This window comes from Actinia tenebrosa, unplaced genomic scaffold (assembly GCF_029948245.1).
Source record: "Actinia tenebrosa isolate PJP-AT-01 unplaced genomic scaffold, QUT_ActTen_1.0 PGA_scaffold4__44_contigs__length_22323623, whole genome shotgun sequence".
NCBI classification, from domain to species: domain Eukaryota; kingdom Metazoa; phylum Cnidaria; class Anthozoa; order Actiniaria; family Actiniidae; genus Actinia; species Actinia tenebrosa.
Genome location: NW_028292581.1, coordinates 19,181,406 through 19,203,968, shown reverse-complemented (window position 1 = coordinate 19,203,968; position 22,563 = coordinate 19,181,406). Strand labels below are relative to the sequence as shown.

The 22,563-nt window shown below is 37.5% G+C and overlaps 1 protein-coding gene and 1 long non-coding RNA gene across 2 annotated transcripts; one reads left to right on the top strand and one right to left on the bottom strand.

Annotated features, from left to right (window-relative positions):
• The first annotated feature begins 3,674 nt into the window (after positions 1-3,674).
• Positions 3,675-11,208, top strand: LOC116287049 (uncharacterized). The gene is made up of 10 exons (XM_089036650.1): positions 3,675-3,943; positions 5,706-5,883; positions 6,694-6,779; positions 6,907-6,961; positions 7,088-7,159; positions 7,429-7,509; positions 7,580-7,638; positions 7,862-8,112; positions 8,799-8,911; positions 9,676-11,208. Exons 6-10 carry the CDS (start codon positions 7,483-7,485, stop codon positions 9,778-9,780), a joined length of 555 nt encoding a protein of 184 aa, XP_088892776.1. The 5' UTR covers positions 3,675-3,943; positions 5,706-5,883; positions 6,694-6,779; positions 6,907-6,961; positions 7,088-7,159; positions 7,429-7,482; the 3' UTR covers positions 9,781-11,208.
• Positions 10,016-17,194, bottom strand: LOC148907429 (uncharacterized). Its single transcript, XR_016121113.1, has 6 exons — positions 17,094-17,194; positions 16,573-16,703; positions 15,931-16,056; positions 12,639-12,702; positions 11,353-11,372; positions 10,016-10,336 (listed from the first exon to the last, which is right to left on the bottom strand). It is a non-coding gene; the product is annotated as an uncharacterized LOC148907429 (long non-coding RNA).
• Between the last annotated feature and the right edge of the window lie 5,369 nt (positions 17,195-22,563).

Sequence of the window (22,563 nt, the reverse complement as noted above, 5' to 3'; positions counted from 1 at the left end):
GCTACAACACACGTCCTCCGTCAGGACAGCTTCGGTTGTTCAGCGACGTGCTTTCTCATGATTTAAATGCACCGCCCGATAAAGAATACAAGTATTTCAAGGAAACAGTCAGCAGCTTCAAACGTTTTCCAGCGATAGCTCTTCAGCTCCACAAAATATCTTCTCGAGGCAAGACGAAACAATCAACTTCGCTGCCATGTTTTCTCGCTGTCAAATTGAGCAAAACCACGTTTCTTTCAACCGAGAATTCCATTCACAGTGACACTTGTTATCCACTTTTGATCACTTTCGTAAAGATAATCAATTCTGAAATCTTTTATTAAGATTTCTATTCAATCTTTGGACATTTCTTTGTATTTGTTTTAAAGTTTTAGAATGATAAATGTTTAAAATAGCTAGCGATACTTTCTCGCTTCACATTTGCCTCCTCGTCGTTTATTACACAAAATTTGATTTGCTAACGATCGAAGTTCGTGATGTATGGAGAATTTGTATTTTGATATGAGAATCAAATTCAAATAAATATTTATTTTCTTGCAAGTGGTAATGTTTTTCGTTAGTATTTATTTTATAAAAGCAATAGAAAACTTTTTTCTCTGTGTTTACATAGCCTGATAGCAACACTCGGGGGGTTGGGAGAATTCTCGACAGTTATGCAAACCCTCGACTACGTCTCGGGTTTGTATAACTGTCTCGAATTCTCCCAACCTCCCCTCGTGTTGCTATCAGGCTATGTAAACACGGAAAAAGTTTTCTATTGCTTAAATAGAACACGATCTGTTGATTTTTACCTTCTGACGAAAAGCTGCTGAAAAAGGCGATCAAAGGTTATTAACTCTTTATTCCCATTACAGTAAAACTGGTAAGTGAATGTGTTACGAATATTAAAGCTGAAGGAAAGCAAAGAAAGGAGGAAATTAGAGAAATATTGAGCTACACGGTTGAGGGGTTTTAGAGTCACGAGATTTTCGCGAGATCCTTATACATTTTCTTTCTTTATTCTTTTAAGCGATTGAACTTAAAAAAGGTAGTTGTGTTCACTATATTTTATTTCTTTTTTTCGTTAAATAATTAAGGGGTTTTGCCATCGTAGGGATATTCTAACTCTAAAGAATACTTCGAATGATTCGTAAACAGTTCTAACTTTAAGCTATTTATATATTAAGTTATATTTATTTTTTTACAGAAAATAAGGTTAACGTAACCTCTTTTTTACTCCGACGAATGTGAGAAACGTCAGCACGTACATATTCAACCTTTTATTGATATTTTTTGTGGTGCTAATGATTTTTTCACCCTTTCTTATACGCACGCAATATTTATGTATGAACTTAACACACTCACTAATAATTCATGAGAGAAACACAATAGAAATCATGACCGTGGAGAATAAAGGGCATAAAATCATGTTCATATATGTAAACTTAGACTTCGAGCGGTCCCACTTTTCCCTCCAGAATCAGTAAAGACGAGTCGAGATTCCAATTTCCCTGCATGCATGTCCACAGGAATGTACAATGGGCCATTGAATTTACTTTTTGTACCCCCACTCCCCACCCCGGCCCGTTGAGGAGCTAAGTTTTTTAAGAACCCCCTACCTTTCTGGAAATATAGTAACAAGTATTCAAAATTCCATTAACAATAATTGTAAAAATATGTAATAAAAGAAATAGTGATTGCAGATTTTATAATTGAATGTATATATATCAAAGAAGAAACCATAGGCTTATATTCTTGAGGTGTCTTATATAAGCTTGGGTAATTTAGATATAATTATTTGATTACTGAGTCCTGTACTTGCATGTCTATGTACTGTCATATATAAACACACTGGGAGGTGTAGAGCACAAGAGGAGCAAGCTTAGAAACAACCTTGCTCTTGTTTCTCAATTAGTGCTCTACAGCTCCCAGATTATTAGTCCAAGTCCCAATAATTTAAGTCATTTAAAAAGAATTATAAAAAACATTTATTATCTTTACAATAACATATATTTCTTCTATAATAATATCTTTTTCTTTTCTTGCCATTAAAAAAAAAAGTACTTGCCATTATGTCCTGTTACGTGTGTGTGTTTATGATAATTGTAATTCCTCTTTTTTTTTGACGCTATAACTTAACTAATCCACTATGGAGGGCAATTAACTAGAAAGCATAAGCTACTTTAATCGCCCTACACTTTTATTACCTAAAATAATATAATTTCCCTTATTTGTATAAAAAATGTGTATTTGTATATTATATCTTGTAAATATATAACTGTTTATAACAAAAGTGTAAATAAACAAGTTGAAGTTGAAGTTATTTACTGCATATCACATTACAGAGACATAAGCAGCTATTTTTGAACAACTTTACATGAGTTCTTTATTCTCTGATATAAAAGCAGTATCAAAATTATATAATATCTTATAAATATTTTATAAATAAATATAAAGGCTGATATTTCTGTTATTATTATATATAAGGTTATAATAATACTTAACAAGTCATTATTTCTGTATTGTTTATTCAGAAGATGAAGACACTCAGTACTGCAATGTTCATCATGTGTGCTTGTTACGGCATGTCAGAACTGATCAAAGACAGTGAGTGGCAAGCATGGAAAGTATTCCACAACAAGAACTACCAAACTAGAGATGAAGAGGGTCTTCGTTATGCCGTATGGAAAGAGAACCTTGAGATAATCAAGAGACACAATCAAGGAAAACATTCTTTTACCATGGCCATGAACCACCTGGGGGATCTGGTAGGTACAGTGTCAATTCTTACCCTACCCCAGCCCCTAAAGGGAGTATTATTCTAGGGACACAATCAATAGACACACAATCAAGGAAAACATTCTTTTACCATGGCCATGAACCAATTGGGGGATCTGGTAGGTACAGTGTCAAATGTTACCCTACCCCCCTCTTCCAAAGACCTTACTTAATTAATAGGTATAAGTGATGTTTTGAAAGTTTTCAAAATTGGACGAGCTTTTAGGGGAGTGCAATTGATTTCCTATACTACAGCTGTAGCTATTATTATTACTATTACTTAGTTGCTACAGTATAACTACATAACTCTATAGATCCTGAATTGTACAAGTAGGTTGTGCAAAATTGATTTTTTGTTGATGATACACTCAAAAAAATTGAGCATCTTTTAAGATTGATTGATTAAAATTGCGAGTCTACAGAGTACAATATGGGATTTAATGGTACCCCTCTTGTCCAATCAGAATCAAGTAATTTTGATGGGTGTATTATGAACTAGGGTAAAACCTAAAAACCTTACCCCTCAGCATGTATGTTAAAGTCTAGTCCAGGAATCTAAAATGCTTATTCAGATTCAATGTGTGAGTTCGCCATACATGCCATGACTTTGATAAAATTAATATGTTGAAGGTTTTACCAAGCTTTAACAGCTAAATTTCTGAATCCCCACCACCTTTTAACTGTCTTAATCCATATTTTCCTTTTTAAGACATCAAAAGAGGTGAAATCAATGCTCAATGGGTATCTTGGAACTAAGAAATTTGCCAACAAAACGAAATCTGATGCAGTAACCTTTCTACCACCATCCAATGTTAATCTGCCCAAAGATGTGGACTGGAGAAAGAAAGGCTACGTCACTCCAGTGAAAAACCAGAAAGCCTGTGGATCTTGTTGGGCATTCAGTACAGTGAGTTTGATGTAAACTGATTTGCAGGTTCAAGCATGGTGAAACGCACGTGAGAATCTTTTCTTCAAAAAAAAACAACAACAACAAAAGAGGAAAAACAAAAGGAAAAAGAAACAGAGGGATGAGCATTTCAAAAAGGTTAAGCTCAAGGTCGGCAAGAAGCTACCCAAAGGGGCTAATGAGATGCAGACGTCTTTCAAATCGCAAGGGATCGTTATTCCATCACAAGACCTGACCAAGGAAGGCCAGCTTACTAACACTAGAAAACAGGGTCTGAAGGTAAGAATATCGTATGAATTTAAATTGATTATTCTATATCTTGAGTGCTCTATAAGTTTGTTTTTGCGGCAGCCACGTTTTAGCTGAGCAAAACACTACTGTTTGCGTTTGGACCCCCCCCTCTCCCCACTCAATTCAATTGCTTACTATCAATCACGTGACTTTTTTGGAGTTGACTGGGGGGCAAACAAGCGGTTGACTGGGGGGCAACTAGCAGATGCTAAGTCAAAACATGTAAAAATAAGTCCTCAAACTATTGTATTTGACTATTTTCACGATATCAAACCAGAAAACAAGAGATCAAAACAACCTCCAGGATTCTACAAGCCATCAAAAAAGATTACAGGCTGTATATATGCAATCAAAACAAACACTAAACAAAGCTTCTCTAGAAAGAATCAACCACTTTAGTTTTTAAAGAAATCTATGCTCTTTAGTATCCAAACGTCTTAAAATCATGAACTGGCTTAATTGCTTAGGGGGAATCGTATTTTTTGCATGACTTTAAGGTGGCTCGACTGGGTTTTGTTTGTGGCGTACCTTCTAAGTTTGAAGGGGAAATGCGTCGCTGCCAATAAATTAATTTCAAATAAATTATTATGACATGTCTAGAGATAGATTCAAGTTTTAAATTGTTTAACAGAACTTAAAGTTCATATGTTTGTCTTCAAGTTAACAAAGTTTCGAAGATTTGTATGGAAGCGCTTCGAAATAATTGCCGTCGGAACTTTTGGGCAACAGAAATGTAAACAATCCAAAGCAATTAGTTCATGTGACCGAAACCTTTTCTTACTGGACTTGGGAAAAGCTTTTTTTGGGGTCATAGTGTTGTGTTACTATTCCAATAGTCCTTCTGAGAAATGGAAAGAAATCGCGTTATTCGATTTCGAGAAATATGATTTCAAGCCTAGTTAGTAAAGTTGTGCCTTTTGATATCTTGTCAAAGATTTCACCTGTCTTTATACTAAAAACGGTCAAACTCAATAATCCGATGATGAATTTTTTTTTAACTTCCAAGTCAGTTACTTTAGATAACGAATTTATATACCCTAAAGTTTCAAGTTCATTGAAATAATTCAAAACTGTCAAATAATATTCTAAATTCCGTAAACATTTGTATCCTAATTCTAAATATGCGACCGCTTTCTTTACTCGTACTTTGTTTATATCGTTATGCCCAGAACATTTCCAAAGTCATGCATTCCAACACCTCACGCTTTACATTCGAAGCCTGATTGCTTTCCGAAACCCTCCCGACTATGATAATTTGTGATTGCAATTTCTATGAGCTAGCAAATAACAAAGAAAAACACTTGTCACACGACTATCTAGTACTCTCGTTAAACTTTATTTAGTAAAATATTTTATGGTCTTTAGAATGGCATAGTATCAAGTATATATGAAATTGCAATCACAAATTATCATATTTTCACCTGCCCCCTTTGTCCTACTCCTAAATCACCATCATCATCATCATTATCGTCACTATCATCATTATCATCATCACCATCATCATTATCATCACCATCATCATTATCATCATCACCATCATCATTTATTTATTATTTTTTATCATTATTAATTATTTTTTATTAATTAATTATTTATTGATTTTTATTATTGATTTTGTCCTACTCATAAATCATCATCATTATTATCATCACCATCATCATCATCACCATCATCATCGCCATCATCATCATCATCGTCGTCATCATTATCATTACGTTTTGTTTGTTTACATCTTTTTTATTCTGTTTAGATCCTACGTCTGGTCCATTTTGTAAACTCAGCAAAGAGATTCAAAACACCACAGCTGAGCTTCTCTTCACCCTCCCTGTTATCGACAACTGTCTTCTACAGACACTATCACTGTGTTGTCACCAGCATGATGTTCCTGTAGATGTCATAAAATACTTGATCCAAGTCCTGCACTACAAGTAGGCATTTTGTTGGCCAGAACAGATTTTATGCATGGATATGAAAATACAGCCATTTTCTCCATGGTCACAAACATATGTCATAACTGTATCGTAATCAGTCACCTTACGTACACTGTATGATTGGCTCAGCAAATTTGCAGATCTTGTGAATGTGATTTTCTAAACGTTTCCTTTTATCACATCTTGATACTACTACTACCAGAATCCTTTGCATGGCTCTTTTTGTTGGCCCCTAGTAACTAGTAACCCCATCATCTTGCTACTCTAAAATGGGTTACATTTGAATAAGAAAAAGAAAATTTAAAGAGGAATGGATTTATATTAAAATTTGAGAAAAAACACTTCCTTTTTTCATAATCTTATACTTTTCTACTTTTTTAATCAATTCATTTAGTATATATACGTTCAATGGTTATATATTACGCAAATCCAGGTAACTAGGCTATTGTCATTGTGGCAATATAAATATGACCAATCTGACTTTATTCTTCACTTGACTCTGAAGATGACTTCCGCTAAGGTTGTCCAAATGTCAGTCACATCAAACAGTCCTTCTCAGGACTACATCCACGCAGATGATCATAATACTTCAATTAACATGGTTATATATGTCGGAGCGACTTGACTCCATATATGCATATAACCATTGAACATCACTCCAAACATTGTACCCTGATGATGAGAACTAAGCCCAAAAGCTTGGTTATTATATTTATGATTTCAAGGTTGTTGAAGCAGTTCATCTATAATAATGATACCAACCTACAAAAAATCACTTGATTCATTTAGTGTTTACTTTTCTTTAAGATCTCCTGCAAGCTGTGGATTGTTTGGCTTGACATCAGCATTCACTTTGTCTTCCTATCTCAGTTTTCTCTTCAGTGTTGCAATAGGTAAAATATATATGTCAGATATTCTTTTTTTCCAAAGAAACTCTTCATTAGTATTCTTGTGTGAAACACAATACAACTATTGATTGTCACATGTGACAAGATTTTTAACTTGCCAATGTATTTCCAGGCTATACCAAGGAATATCTTCACAACTTTCAAGCGAATGATGAAGAAGCAGCTTTGTATGTTTGCAAAATTTCGTTTATATAACCTACCTTGAGATCTTTGAAAGATTCTATGGACACAATGTCCTTAAAACAAATTTAGAAGCAGACTGACTGTCAAGTTTCTAAAAATGTTATCCATAGGTTGTCATACAACATAGTTGAAGATAGGGACATAATATAAAGCATTGGACCAGACATCAAGATATCTTACAGGTAAAAATATACAAATGAATATTGTAGACTGAAAAGGTTTCATCTGGTCCACATTTTAAAATCGTGATAATGGTACAAAATCACAATATCAACCATTGAATTTGGCTTGAACAAATGGGTACTTTGTAACTTCTACTCTTGCTGGGTAACCTTGGGTTACAGACTTTGGCTCTGACGTGCAGAGCAGTGACCTTAACACTAAAGGGAAAGGCTTTGAACAAATGACACTGGGTAACTGCTAACCATGCATTTGATCATGTATGTTGTAGGCTGTTTGTAGCACATATACTCAACTGAAGAATGCTGATCAACTTCTACATCTCATGGAACCTGTGTTGAACATGACGCTGGTATGACATCAAATTAGACTTCTTTACAATGCTGTGTGCAGACTTTGATCTTTTTTTTTTCTATTTTCAGGATGAAACAAGAATTCTGCCTTTGACAGTGGCGGATAGTTTGTTGCAGCTATGTTCATGGTATTTGTCTAACACTCATTCAAAGTATTTTAGATGACAGAGATTTTTCATGGAGCCATGTTGGATGGCAGGAACAATGCAATCTCGAGAAACAATTCCATTCCCCAAAGTAAAGGGATTCCATTGTTCCACCATCCAACATGACCCCAGCATGTGATGATACAAAACTTCTCTTGAGCATGAGCAGAAAGTTCAGTCTATTTATAATGATTTCTTTTTCCAGCTACACTCTGTTATCCCTTACGCCCAACATTTCGGCAAATGATTATCAACATTCAAGCATATCATCTTGTTTAATATCAAGTCTGGCAGGACTTTCCATTATATGTATGCTTTACACCACAAAGACTGATGATACAATGGAATCCAACCTGGTTGTAAAGAATTGTTTATTCAGCGATGTTATGCAGCTGTTGATGGCACAGCCTTCTATTCTAGAGAAGATACTTGATGATTTACTATCTAAAACACCAGGTAGGGCTTGAAATTCCCTTATACAAGTGAAGGCATAATGAACATGGCTTTCTATTTAGAGCTGATTCGTTAAGTTTTTACCTCAATGGAGTTTTCTAAAATATCAAAAATGATATTCATTACATTAGCCAAAGCCTTGGGAATTTTTTTGTTCCTCCCCCCCCCCCCCCCCCCCTCCCTCCCTCCGTCCCTCCCTCCCTCCCTCCCTCCCTCCCTCCCAACCTCCTCTTCCCTCTCCCTCCCTCCCTTCCTCCCTCTGTCTCTTCCTCCCTTCCTCCCTCTCTTCCTCCCACCCTTCCTTACTCCCTACCTCCCTTCCTTTTTTTTCCTTCCTCCTTCCCTCCTTTCATTTGTTCATATCCTTGCTTCCTTCATCTTTTTACTTCCTTCCTCCCTCTTTCCCTCCCTCCTTTCCTTTGTTCATGTCCTTACTTCCTTCATCTTTTTCTTCCTTCCTCTCTCCCTCTTTCCTTCCCTCCCTCCCTCCCTCCCTCACTCCCTCCCTCCCTTCCTTCATTCCTTGCTTCATTCATCTTTTTCTTCCTCCCTACCCTCCCTTTCTATCTTTATCTCTTTCTTTCTTTTCTCTGTTTTTCCAATATATTTTTGATTTTTCTAGTTTTCCTCACAGTTGAGTAGGATTTTCCTTACATTTTGACCCATTTCTTAATTTACTTTATCGACAGATCTTAGTCACGAGGTCACAAATATAACTACTAGCCTTCTGCAGGCGTTTGGAGACTATAACACCCCAATGTTTTACTCAGTAACAGTGGAAACACTCATAAATAAAATAGTAGTAAGTATAGCTGGCGAGTACTAATTAACTATTAGACCTGCAGCCCAAATGGTTTATGAGTCAATGGCCCATGAGGCTCGTCAAAGGCCTAATTGAGACTTTTTAGTATAAAGATATATATATATAGCGATTTGCAAAAATTCTGCAAAATATTATTGGATATCCTCCCTGATATTTTTTTCAGGAATCCCTAGTGATGGACAACTCGAAAAAACATCAGGGATCATATTTTATAATTTTTGATATAATATTTGAGTGACTTTGATCGCATATTTTTTGAATAAACTTGTTCAGTTTTTTCATTACATCTTCTCTTCCCTATTTTCAATGTCCTTTTCTAACTTTCTTTCTTTCCTTCCTTCCTTCCTTCTTCCTTCCTTCCTTCCTTCCTTCTTTCCTTCCTTCTTTCCTTCCTTCCTTCCTTCCTTCTTTCCTTCCTTCTTTCCTTCCGTCCTTTCCTTCCTTCTTTCCTTCCTTCCTTCCTTCCTTCTTTCCTTCCTTCTTTTCCTTCCGTCTTTCCTTCCTTCCTTCCCTTCCTTCCTTCCTTCCTTCTTTCCTTCCGTCTTCCTTCCTTCTTTCCTTCCTTCCTTCCTTCCTTCTTTCCTTCCTTCTTTTCTTCCTTCTTTCCTTCCTTCTTTTCTTCCTTCTTTCCTTCCTTCTTTCCTTCCTTCCTTGCTTCAATAAGATAAAATAATGGCAAGATTATGAAAAAGGGATTAGATTATATAATTTAAATTTCTATATTTTCTTATATCAAATTACAGGAAAAGCTTCGGTCACAAGAAAACCAAACTTCACATTTTTCCGACCTGGCTTACCAGTGTTCCCTGTATTGCATAGAAGTGAATCGAAGAAAAGAAAAACGATGAATCTAACCTATCTGCAGTAAAAAAGCAAACTCTAAAAACATTATACTGCCAATGAGAGGGGAAGCAAGCGATTCTCTAGAGAGACACAAGACAAATCCATAGAAGCAGATAAAAAATCTATATGAACTAACACTTCAAGACTGTTGAAAACTATAGAAATGTCTAGAAAGTCAAATTACATTTCTAAAAACAATTTAAACTTCTGGAGTATTTTCAATAATACATCAACAAGAACTCAGTCACACCACAAGATGTTCTTTTTAACAGATTAAACAGCTTTTTCCGTGCTCCGTTCAGTAGTGTAAGGAGAAGGACGAGCCGTAGGCGAGTGCTTCTCACACTTTTCAGTAAAAAGCGAACAAAAACATTTATAATACCAGATTCTTGACAAGGTGGGGAGGGAAAGTCACTTCATCTGGTACTTAGCCATCAGTTTTCGAGTTCTCGATCGTTTGGCTGTCTGCCAGTTTTCTCTTTCGAGCTTTTGAACAAAGTATGAAGCTTGCTCTTTTACGACGTGATCAAAGGATGGCTTGATTGTCCGCGAATGTAAATTCTGAAAACACGAAAAAAAAAAAAAAAAACAATTGATGGCTTTGATATTGTGTTATTTCAACCGATACGTAGCGGCCTGGGCCCGGTTGGCATGTAAGAAGGGTGAATAGCACTATCCGGCGGATAAATCCTTATCCAGTGGATAAGTCGATGCTGTTATCCAATAAATTTATCCAGTGGATAGGATTTATCCGTTGGATAGCGCTATCCAGGCTTCGTACAACCGGGCCCTGGCTAAGTAAGCTAGCTAGAGTGCATTTAGTCACACTATTGAATAGTTAGATACATTTATCTAACTTAGATAACTTTCAGTTGACGTCACCTAAAATAGTAAATGCGCGTCAAACCAACGGTCAAGCGAATACGGTGAATATCGTACAATATTCACCTCCAATTAGCCAATGAGAGCGCGCGTTCTTAGGAAGTACACAAGTTGGTATATGCTAAAGTCCATTATCATCTTCGTTTTGTCCCCTGATTTTCAGACCGTTGTAACGTAAATTTTCGATTTATGTGACGTCAACTAAAATAGTAAATAACTTATTTCAAATATTCAACAGTCAGACTAAATTCATTCTAAATTTCCTTGGGGCTAGTATGTCGTGTGCACATTGCGAGTGGTCTAACATACAAATAAAGTAAGAAGTATGTCTGCCTATAAAAACTGCATGCCAATAGCAAGCAATAGTATAACATGTTTTCCTATACTTTCTGTTTGTCGCCAAACACATTCACTCACTGACCATGGAGATGAGACAGATCTTAACAAGACAAAAGTTGATTCAGTACATGTTCTGGCCAAGTGTCCAGTGGAGCAGAGAGGGGGGATAAATATTAGGAATTTGAGTGAACCAATACAAATGTTTACGTAAATTTTCTTCTTTTCGTTTGTTTGTTTCTAGTATTTTTTTAAAAAGTCCTGGGACTTCGATAGACCCCTTCAGCTGTCAAAGACATTTTTAGCTACTCTGGTGTGATTGTCGATCTCTACAAAAATTAATTAGATAAAATTCTTACCCTTTTTCTGAGCGATTCCACTGTGAATTGAAAAAACATTTAGAAAATCAACAATCTTGTTTTACTGAGTTATGGCGTGTAACCCATGGATTGCGGAGGGACCACATTTCTTGCTCATATCCACTACATTTTCCAATTGAAGCTCCTCCATCCATCTTTCCCCTACATTTTTATACATATTTTCCAATCACCATCACCCCCACCCCCTCCTATCCCCCTCGCCTCTCACCTCTGAGGTCCAGGGTTAGAATTCCAGTCGCCCCATGTGAGCTGAGTTGGTTGGTTTTCTTTCAGACTTCAAGGTTTTTCTGGTCCTCCGGCTTTTCCCCCCCTCAAATCAACCCTAATTCAAACTGGTTAGAGCTCTTCTCCGGGGTCATACATGGACTGTATAGCGGCTGTCAGAGGCGCCTTCACAGTGGCGGATCCAGGATTTTTCGAAGGGGAGTTCCGTTTCTTAAACTGTGTATAATTCTCTTTTGTAATTTAGTCGATGTTTGACAAAAACAAAATTGGCTCTAATCACCTAATTTACTATCTAGTAGACACGAAAAAATTTTAATGTTAAGAATGTGTAGTTTATTGGCATTAATAAGAATATCACGGTTAAATTTGTTCCAAAAACGTATTTCTCTAGAAATTCAAAAAATTTTAGCACGAGTTGTGACGTCATTTTGTTTACAAGTCTCCAGATTTAGTTGCAAATACAAGAAATATGTTTGAATGTAGAATCTTAATTTCAAGTAGTACACTTTTCAATTTCCCAACATTGGAAGAGTACTACGTAAGCTATCAAATGAAGCTGACTAAAATATGTCTTTTGTTGTTAATTTATATGAATTACAATTTATATTTAGGACATTACTACTGAATCTAGAGTACGTGTCAACAAAATGACGTCACAAATTGGGATTAACTTTCGCAAATATCTCAAGAAATAAGCTTTTGAAACAAATTTCATTACGATATATTTATTATTACTAACAAACTATACATTTTAAATGATGGAATGTTTTCGTGTCATATACACTTTAAAGGTAAATTAAACATTATAACAGCAAATATCTATCATTTCGTGTTCAACAAAATTTATATTTAAGACATATTTCTATTACCTAAAAGATCAAACCTTTAAGGGGGTTCCGTGGACCCCTTCGACCCCCCCCCCCCCCCCCCCTGGATCCGCAACTGCTTCGACACAGCACAGTTCAGAGCTCTGCCACTGCCTGTACTTGCGGTGGTGATTAGCGATGAAGAGGTATCAGTTCAAAGTCCTCGCAACTTACTTGGTTTGCAAAGACAGCAATCAGCCGGTGATTTAGGCTCAGCAGGAACATCAAGATAAGCTCCCTAAAAAAGATTTGGGATCGGTATCATTAGAAGAATAAATAGGATATTAAAACTTTGAGTAGAAAATACAGGGAAACCAAGTGCATAAAAGGGTATTTTATTGTCATAGTGTGAACTCTCTACTCAGGAAGCATTTCTAACCAGGAACTTATCAGTGTCTTTTAAATGGTTTGAAGCCAGGTGTTGAAGCTTGTTGTGAAGTGTGAACGTACGGGAGAGTGTAGTTTTGAGAAAGACTGTTGTTGGGGTGACTGACGTTTCGACACTGAGCGGAAGTCATCTTCAGAGTCATGTGAGAAAAGTCGTGTTGTCTTATGTAAATGTGTGTTGGTGTTTTAACGTTATCTGTTTGTGTGTTTTTTTCCTTTTCAGGTCAAGATTTCTTAATGCCAATGTCAACATGGCCGGAATCTAATCAGCAATATTTTAAAATCGAAAATCAAGAATTTTAATCCATGGAAGAATTTTAAAAATAAATTCTTTATGTGAAGACATCTGCAGGGATGGCGCATCGTATCATGTACGACTTCACTGATGGCAATTGAGGCTCACCGGCCCGAAGGCATCAGGGAAGAGACTATAGCCGGCCCCCAAGTCATTCTTATAGAGCTAACGGCCTTTCACTATCTGCAACGCAAATTGATTTGAAGTGGGGGGGGATCTGGTCTTCCTGGACCATTGTTCTCATGGCTATTGATATGTTAATTTCTTGGAGCCGTACGTGGTCTATTACCAAACATTCACTCAACAAAGTCATTCTTGTTTTAAATCTTATTGAAAAAAGTTATTTCTCCTTGTTACTAAAAATAATGATGATGATGAAGAAGAAGATGATGATGGCGATGATGAGGGTGACGATGATGATGATGATCAGTGACGATGATGATGATGATGAGAGTGACGAGGATGACGATGATGATGATGAGAGTGACGATGATGATGACGATGATGATGATGATGATTAGAGTGACGATGATGATGATGAGGATGAGAGTGACGATGATGATGATGAGGATGAGGATGAGAGTGACGATGATGATGATGAGGATGAGAGTGACGATGATGATGATGAGGATGAGAGTGACGATGATGATGATGAGGATGAGGATGAGAGTGACGATGATGATGATGATGATGAGAGGGACGATGATGATGATGATGATGAGAGTGACGATGATGATGATGAGGATGAGAGTGACGATGATGATGATGAGGATGAGAGTGACGATGATGATGATGAGAGTGACGATGATGATGACGATGATGATGATGATGATGATGAGAGTGACGATGATGATGATGAGGATGAGAGTGACGATGATGATGATGAGGATGAGGATGAGAGTGACGATGACGATGATGATGATGAGAGGGACGATGATGATGATGAGGATGATGATGAGAGTGACGATGATGATGATGAGGATGAGAGTGACGATGATGATGATGATGATGAGGATGAGAGTGACGATGATGATGATGAGGATGAGAGTGACGATGATGATGATGAGGATGAGGATGAGAGTGACGATGACGATGATGATGATGAGAGGGACGATGATGATGATGAGGATGAGAGTGACGATGATGATGATGAGGATGAGAGTGACGATGATGATGATGAGGATGAGAGTGACGATGATGATGATGAGAGGGACGATGATGATATGATGATGATGATTTATTGATGACCTTTCTACATTGCAGCTCTACATTCATCAAGTGTTTACAAATAAATAACCCAGTTCAGTGCCCGCTTACCGGTGGACAAATAGCTCCTTTTAGAAAGCAGCCGATGAGCCATGATGAGAGTGACGATGATGATGATGAGGATGAGAGTGACGATGATGATGATGAGGATGAGGATGAGAGTGACGATGACGATGATGATGATGAGAGGGACGATGATGATGATGAGGATGATGATGAGAGTGACGATGATGATGATGAGGATGAGAGTGACGATGATGATGATGATGATGAGGATGAGAGTGACGATGATGATGATGAGGATGAGAGTGACGATGATGATGATGAGGATGAGGATGAGAGTGACGATGACGATGATGATGATGAGAGGGACGATGATGAGGATGAGGATGAGAGTGACGATGATGATGATGAGGATGAGGATGAGAGTGACGATGATGATGATGATGATGAGATTGACGATGATGATGATGAGAGTGACGATGGTGATGATGAGGATGAGAGTGACGATGATGATGATGAGGATGAGAGTGACGATGATGATGATGATGATGAGAGAGACGATGATGATATGATGATGATGATTTATTGATGACCTTTCTACATTGCAGCTCTACATTCATCAAGTGTTTACAAATAAATAACCCAGTTCAGTGCCCGCTTACCGGTGGACAAATAGCTCCTTTTAGAAAGCAGCCGATGAGCCATGATGAGAGTGACGAGGATGATGATGAGGATGAGAGTGACGATGATGATGATGAGGATGAGAGTGACGATGATGATGATGATGATGAGAGAGACGATGATGATATGATGATGATGATTTATTGATGACCTTTCTACATTGCAGCTCTACATTCATCAAGTGTTTACAAATAAATAACCCACTTCAGTGCCCGCTTACCGGTGGACAAATAGCTCCTTTTAGAAAGCAGCCGATGAGCCATGATGAGAGTGACGATGATGATGATGAGGATGAGGATGAGAGTGACGATGATGAGGATGAGGATGAGAGTGACGATGAAGATGATGATGATGAGAGGGACGATGATGATGATGAGGATGATGATGAGAGTGACGATGATGATGATGAGGATGAGAGTGACGATGATGATGATGATGATGAGGATGAGAGTGACGATGATGATGATGAGGATGAGAGTGACGATGATGATGATGAGGATGAGGATGAGAGTGACGATGACGATGATGATGATGAGAGGGACGATGATGAGGATGAGGATGAGAGTGACGATGATGATGATGAGGATGAGGATGAGAGTGACGATGATGATGATGATGATGAGAGTGACGATGATGATGATGAGAGTGACGATGGTGATGATGAGGATGAGAGTGACGATGATGATGATGAGGATGAGAGTGACGATGATGATGATGATGATGAGAGTGACGATGATGATATGATGATGATGATTTATTGATGACCTTTCTACATTGCAGCTCTACATTCATCAAGTGTTTACAAATAAATAACCCAGTTCAGTGCCCGCTTACCGGTGGACAAATAGCTCCTTTTAGAAAGCAGCCGATACTTTTTGTGAGAACCATGGGTCCTGGACAGTAACTCTGGTGACACTTGTCGTCTGTGAACCAGAATGGAGGACCTCCCAGGTACGGTGGCTGAATAAAATTAAAGAAGCGAATAAAGGAAGGATAAAGAAGCGCGTCAGAATCAAATCAGCAAATGGAAGTCCCTTTTGTAGGGTCTATACTCTTATCGAACATGGAGTTGCGTCAGCATGTGATTCAATCTCAAGTAGAACCAGGATGACGGACAGATGACCAGGAAACTCACGGATAGAACCCTGAAACAACCTCTGGGCTGATCTAAGTCAGGGCATGGCTAACTCACAGATAGAACCCTGAAACAACCTCTGGGCTGATCTAAGTCAGGGCATGGCTAACTCACGGATAGAACCCTGAAACAACCTCTGGGCTGATCAAAGTCAGGGCACGGATAAATCACAGATAGAACCCTGAAACAACCTAAGGGCTGATCAAAGCCAGGACACAGCTAACCCATAGATCACATTGCATTTTAGCGTGTTGAGTTTGGCGGAGGGAGAAAACATGAAGAAAACCTAAGGAATTAAGAGGTAGTTTTTCAGTGATGTCTGGGAAGGACAAATAACTCACCACTTGAGGAGCGCCATTCTTATCCAAGCAAGGATACGGTCCAGAATACACCTGTGGCTGTTCTAGTTTTTGTCTTTTATTCCAGAGGTGCTCATCTTTAATGGCTACATCGTTAGATATCAAATAAGCCGCTGTATGGATAATCAGAGACAATAGCAATCAGTTCAATTGTATGAAGAGAAAAAGAGATAGAGGATATTACATGGGCGCGCGGAGATACGAAATTTATCTTAAAAGATCTCTCACGCAGCGCAGCGAACGAGTGAGAGATTTTCAACACAAGAAGATAAATTACGTATCTCCAAGCGACCATGTAACATTCTGTTTATTACATAATTGTCCATAAAATGAACTTAATAAGCTTTTTATTATTATAACTAACTAATAGCTTAAATACACATGGTAACAATATTTTCACATGTGAAAATAACATGTTATTTTCAATAATAAAGCAAAATAACATTATTCATGCAAACAAGATATCTGTGAGTCTAATAGATTTAAAGAATAAGTCGACTCACCTGAAGTAGTATGAATGGCAACAGGAATACAAATATATATCAGTACAGGAAGGAAACTGTCCTTGATTCAAGAGCAAAAAACACACTTACATTTCAAACCAATGTAAATAACAAATAAATGTGTCAACATTTTAAACATTTTAATAGAATCATTAGAATTTCTTACTTATTATAAAATATTACAAATTTAGCCTGTCTTACCATTTTAAGATAGTAATAGAGAATCTTTAACGGGTGCTGCAAATGTTTGAATGACCAAAACAGCTAGTCGTAGCAGTTTTCTATTATGCTCGAAATTATTTATTTATGTCTGTGATCGCAACGGGTAATTTTAACATCCTATTTTATTCCCAGCATACAAACGTGTCCCATGAGGCTAAGTAAAAGCCATATCCAAAGCTAAATTTCACTTTTCTTCTCTTTTTTAGTCGGAAAATTGCGATCCTGGTAGAACTCGACCCAGTATTTTCTCTGAAAGGTGAAATATAAAATAAAGTGAAATAAAATAGAAACTAAATGATTTCTTTCGTTGGCAGCCCTCGGCAACCATAGTGTGGGGTTTTCGACCAGTTTACGACGTTTTGTCAAAATAAATCCAAAACGAGAAGGGTGGTCTAATTTTTCCACTAGGTGAGCAAGTCAAATTCGTCGAACTTTCGATGCCCCAAACGAGTGTTTTAAGGCTTTTTCGCAGAAGAAAACACTTCAAGACACATAATCAACTATTGATCTTTATTTCCAAATATATATATATTTTTCATATCGACTACTGAAGAAAGATTTTAGAAGCAGAATTTGAACTCCATCGATAAACAGCTATCTCTGTGCCACACTGGGGATCCCTAACCAGAGAAATCCGAAACCACTAATACTTAGGATAGTATACCTGTGCCTGTGGAATTAAAGGCACTCAAGAAGCGCATGTGGTTACGTTAATGTGAAACGTAAATCTCCTCAGTATTCATACATGCTAGTACTTAGGATAGTATACATACATGCTAATACTTACATGCTAAACCACTAATAGTTAGGATAGTATACCTGTGCCTTGTGGAATTAAAGGCGCCTCCTGAAGCGCATGTGGTTTAGCCCATGAGTCAGTTCAAACATGTGATCAGAACGGACCAAGGAATAAACTTGTATATAAATGTATTTCCCATGAACTTTGTGTCAAATGTGAAACGTAAATCTCCTCAGTATACATACATGAGAAATTATGCGCATGATCACTAAGGGCCCAAGCAGTTTTTATAACTTTCCTTGCTACATTTACGCTTATTTTATTTAAAATGTTTGGTTTTACTTAGTGTTTGAGGTTTTTTTAAATCCATATAAAAAACTCGAACCATGTGTTTATGTGTTTTCTAAAAAACTTTTACAACACTCAGGCTTTTATGTTTGAATAAACACTGCTGCCTCGTTTTTTATATATAGTACATGACAGTGCTGAACGACTGTTTTCATAGTGATCTTTGTTGTTTAGTTTCAAATCTGCTGTATATTCAGCAAGAACCTATCTCAACATGATTGCAAAGAAATAGAAATAGTTTAAAGACAATGTTGATCTTTATCGATCACAATAAACTCATATATTGCAAGGATATGTTTTTTCGATTGTTCTAAGAATGAATTTGAAAATCCCATGGCAAAAGGCTGAATTATCTTAAAATTGATCCGAAATCAGTACTATCGGAAGCGATTCAAGATACATTCCACAGTGGGACTGATTTAATTCACAACTGGCAATGCGTTTTTTTTTTGTGTTGTGTAGAGGGTAGACCTCACCCTTAACTAAAATGTGTGTGTTGTGGGGAGGGTAGACCTCACCCTTAACTAAAATGTGTGTGTTGTGGGAAGGGTAGACCTCACCCATAACTAAATGTGTCTGCTGTGGTGAGGGTATTTACTTACTGGTTACTGACCACTCTACCCAACCCAATGCTACCTAGTACTATCCAATGAGGTTTCCACTGAAATGAGTCATTTTTCTTTTATTTTTGATAGACATTTATAAACCAACCACGAATTATTTTATTGTTTGATGTCAGGTTTGAAGTTGATGGAAAACCTGTCCCGGGTTAGTCTTGAATTCAGCAGTGATACTAACAGGAGAGAGCGGGGCTGAATTCAAAACCCGGGACACGTTTCATTGAAATTCAAACCCTACATCAAACATTAGAAATAGGACTTGGTTGGTTCTTAAACCTGCAGCCCTCATTTTTGAATTTCAACGCAACCCCCTCACCCTAGCATTTTAACCTTGATACAGATATTATACATATCGCAGGAAGGCTAAAACATCAGCAAGGCAGATAGCATCTATTTTTTATGTTTTTATCTTTGAAAAAAGTCAGTAAGAAACAATTAAAACTCTTTCTAAGCCTTGGATTACCACTGGGATTAGAATTTTCGTTTAAGTCTGATTTTATGAACATCCCTTCAAAAATAGTTTATAAGAACAAAGACCTCCATCACACCTTATCGTTAATGCTTTTAATGAATATTTTTCTGGTATTGGTAAACATTATGCTTCTTCTATCCCAAACATTGATATATCTCCATTGGATTATTTGAAATCTCCTTTATCTATCAGTTCTTTTATTGCACCTGTGACTCATTAGAGATTGAACAAGAGATAATGACCTTAAACTTTCCAAGGAAATGGTCCATCTCATTCCACTAGGGCTCTTAAATTATTGCACCTTTATATCTAAACCACTAGAATTGATATTCAATGCTATATCTACTGGAATGTGCAGATAAAATTAAAAATGCTGTGTGTCATTCAGTCTATAAAAAAAATGGGCGTCTAGAAACCTCACAGTCAATAATTAATTCGACCAATACATCCTTTGCTTTTCTGTATTTAACACAAATTCTCGAGAAATTAGTACACTGAAAAGACTCGTTAGTTTATTGATAAACAATAAGCTTTTAAATGAAAATCATTTGGGCTTAAGACCAATGCACTCAGAGGATGGGAATGGGGTGTTCAGCGCCAATTCAACCACGGGCAAGACCAGTGTCAAAAAGCCACCACGGACGACCCCCATCTCTAAGTGTGGTTGAGGGCAACAGCGCACTTAAATATGTAGTCTATATAGGAGAGTGCGACGAAAGAATGTAAGAAGTTGTTAACGACTTTTGCAAATAATTTGCCTAAGACTCAAGTAGTCTCACCTAAGCCAGAACCATTTGGTGTTGTGGTGGGTACGAAAAATGCAAATAGAGACGACACGTAGCACAGTGTTACGAGTGTGGTAAAGAATATTCATAATGCCTACCAATGCTACAGGAGAGCAGTATTACGCCAAATGGAGTAGGGTCGAGGAATAAAGAAAACGCCATTATAAGAGAATAAAATACTTCAGGGGACTGGATGAGTCATATCCAAGTTTACTCAGATATATGTAAGCGAACGGAACGAACGCAAGTAAAGAAGACAAAAAAAAAAGACGAAAATCAGAGACCATTTAGAAGAGCCAAACCAACAAAGTCACGGCAAACGTTGAAAACGTTGAAAAAAATTAAAGAGATAGGGCAAACATTACAAGCTTTCCCTATCTTTTGTCTGAAATTACGGAAGTCTATTAACTGAGGCTTTCTGATATGGACAAAAGCCGAGTGGATGTTTTGTCGGCTGTAAATAAGGATATTCCTTATTACCTGACGTAATTTACGAAAATATTTACAAAATAGACCCCAACCAACCCCTGTTAGATGGATTCAAAGGCGACAATAAACAGGCGACAATACAAACATAATTACGCAAGTAATTTATACGCTGATTTATATACGCGTAAATTTGAGCAACATAAGGTTATTCAAATACTTTCATATTACGCGTATAATTCGCCAAAGAATTCATACAAATAATTCATATTACGCGAATAATCGACAAACAAAATAATCATAGTACGGTAATATTCACGGGAATTAATAAGTACGCGTCAAATTCATGATTTATAGATACGCGTAAATTCTAGACTGACGTTCGATATGTAAATAGAATCCCGCTCTACGAATTTATGAGAAGCACGCTTTCCTTGAAGCTTCTTCGCTTCTTGATAGATCTTTTTGCGAGATTCATCGGAAAGATCTTTTACGACTGTTTTTTTTATTCCTTATTCCGTCTTTAATTTCCAGTCGTATTTGTCTCTTCGGCCAGCAGAATAAGCGAGACATTCACTCGTCTATCTTCACCGAGCCCTCCACCGCAAAGCCTTGAGATTCAAGATCATCCACTTTGTAATATTTGTTATTTTGACTTTTTTAGCCACTAGATAGACTATTGTCGTGTCATGTTGAGAGTATTCGTGGATAGCTGTTCTATAATGCCAGGTTAGCTAAATTTCTGGCCCCACACAGAATGTACCAAAATGTCCTTGTCCCCCAACCGCCAGGCCCCAACGGAAAACATCCAACGATTATTCCCCGACCCCACAGTAACCGCCGCCCACAGTAGCAACGCAGAGCCACGTTACACAACAGATATGGACCTGAAGTAATCGCAATTATGTAGCGTAATCCGGCTCTACAACGTATTTCTTCCTAACTTTTTCGTAGTGTTTTGCCTGCCTCCAGTAAGCCAAGATTAAGTTCGCTTTATTCAGAGACGAAAGTTTTCGGCGTTTCGTTTCGTTGTTAGGTGTAGTAATAGGGAACATCGGGTACACCTTAGGTGCTGATGGTCTAAACATCCATTTATATATACTAAGTTACGACGACTTTGGGAATGATATTGATGGAGCAGCCACATCACGAATCAACCGGGATTACTGGAACTGGGAAGGGCTTTAGGAAGATGTTTCCGCATTGCAGACCCTAGTAAGTTCGAAAGGAGACCCGATGGGATTTACTATAACGGCTATAGGATGTACAAGACCACGGGATTTGAAACATACGTGGGTCGTCGGATAGACAACCAACTGAAGATTATGGTTTTATCGAACATAGACCGTGACAGGTTTGGTTACCCCAAAGGAATTCTTGCTTGTAACGGTACTTATCACGCTAAACCGCAGGTTTCATTTGATAAACCTCCAAGTTTGGATTTGACATTGCATATGACGAGATCAGTCTAACAACCATTCCTTTCGTTAAAAGGTGTGTGCGAGATGATATCTTCAAAAACTGCCATTAATCATACCACCGCTTAAGGAATTCATGAATGGTTAAGTGGTAACTAACAGCGTTATTGGCCGCAGCAACTAAACTTGCCCCCCCGGGTTGGTGTGCACAGCGGCTGACTGCGGTGCTAAGTGCAAAACTTATGACGAATTCAATATTCATGTTTCACTTCCACTTCACGGTTAGAGAATTACTACATGAAGGGGTGTTATTGCGCTGCCGGGAGATGCTGCGTTTGAATCTAGAGACAACAAAATACGGACGTTCAGCCTCTGACAGGCTTTGTAAGGAGTTTTGGAGTTGGTTGGGAAAAGACTGTAGATGCATACCGGTGATAACA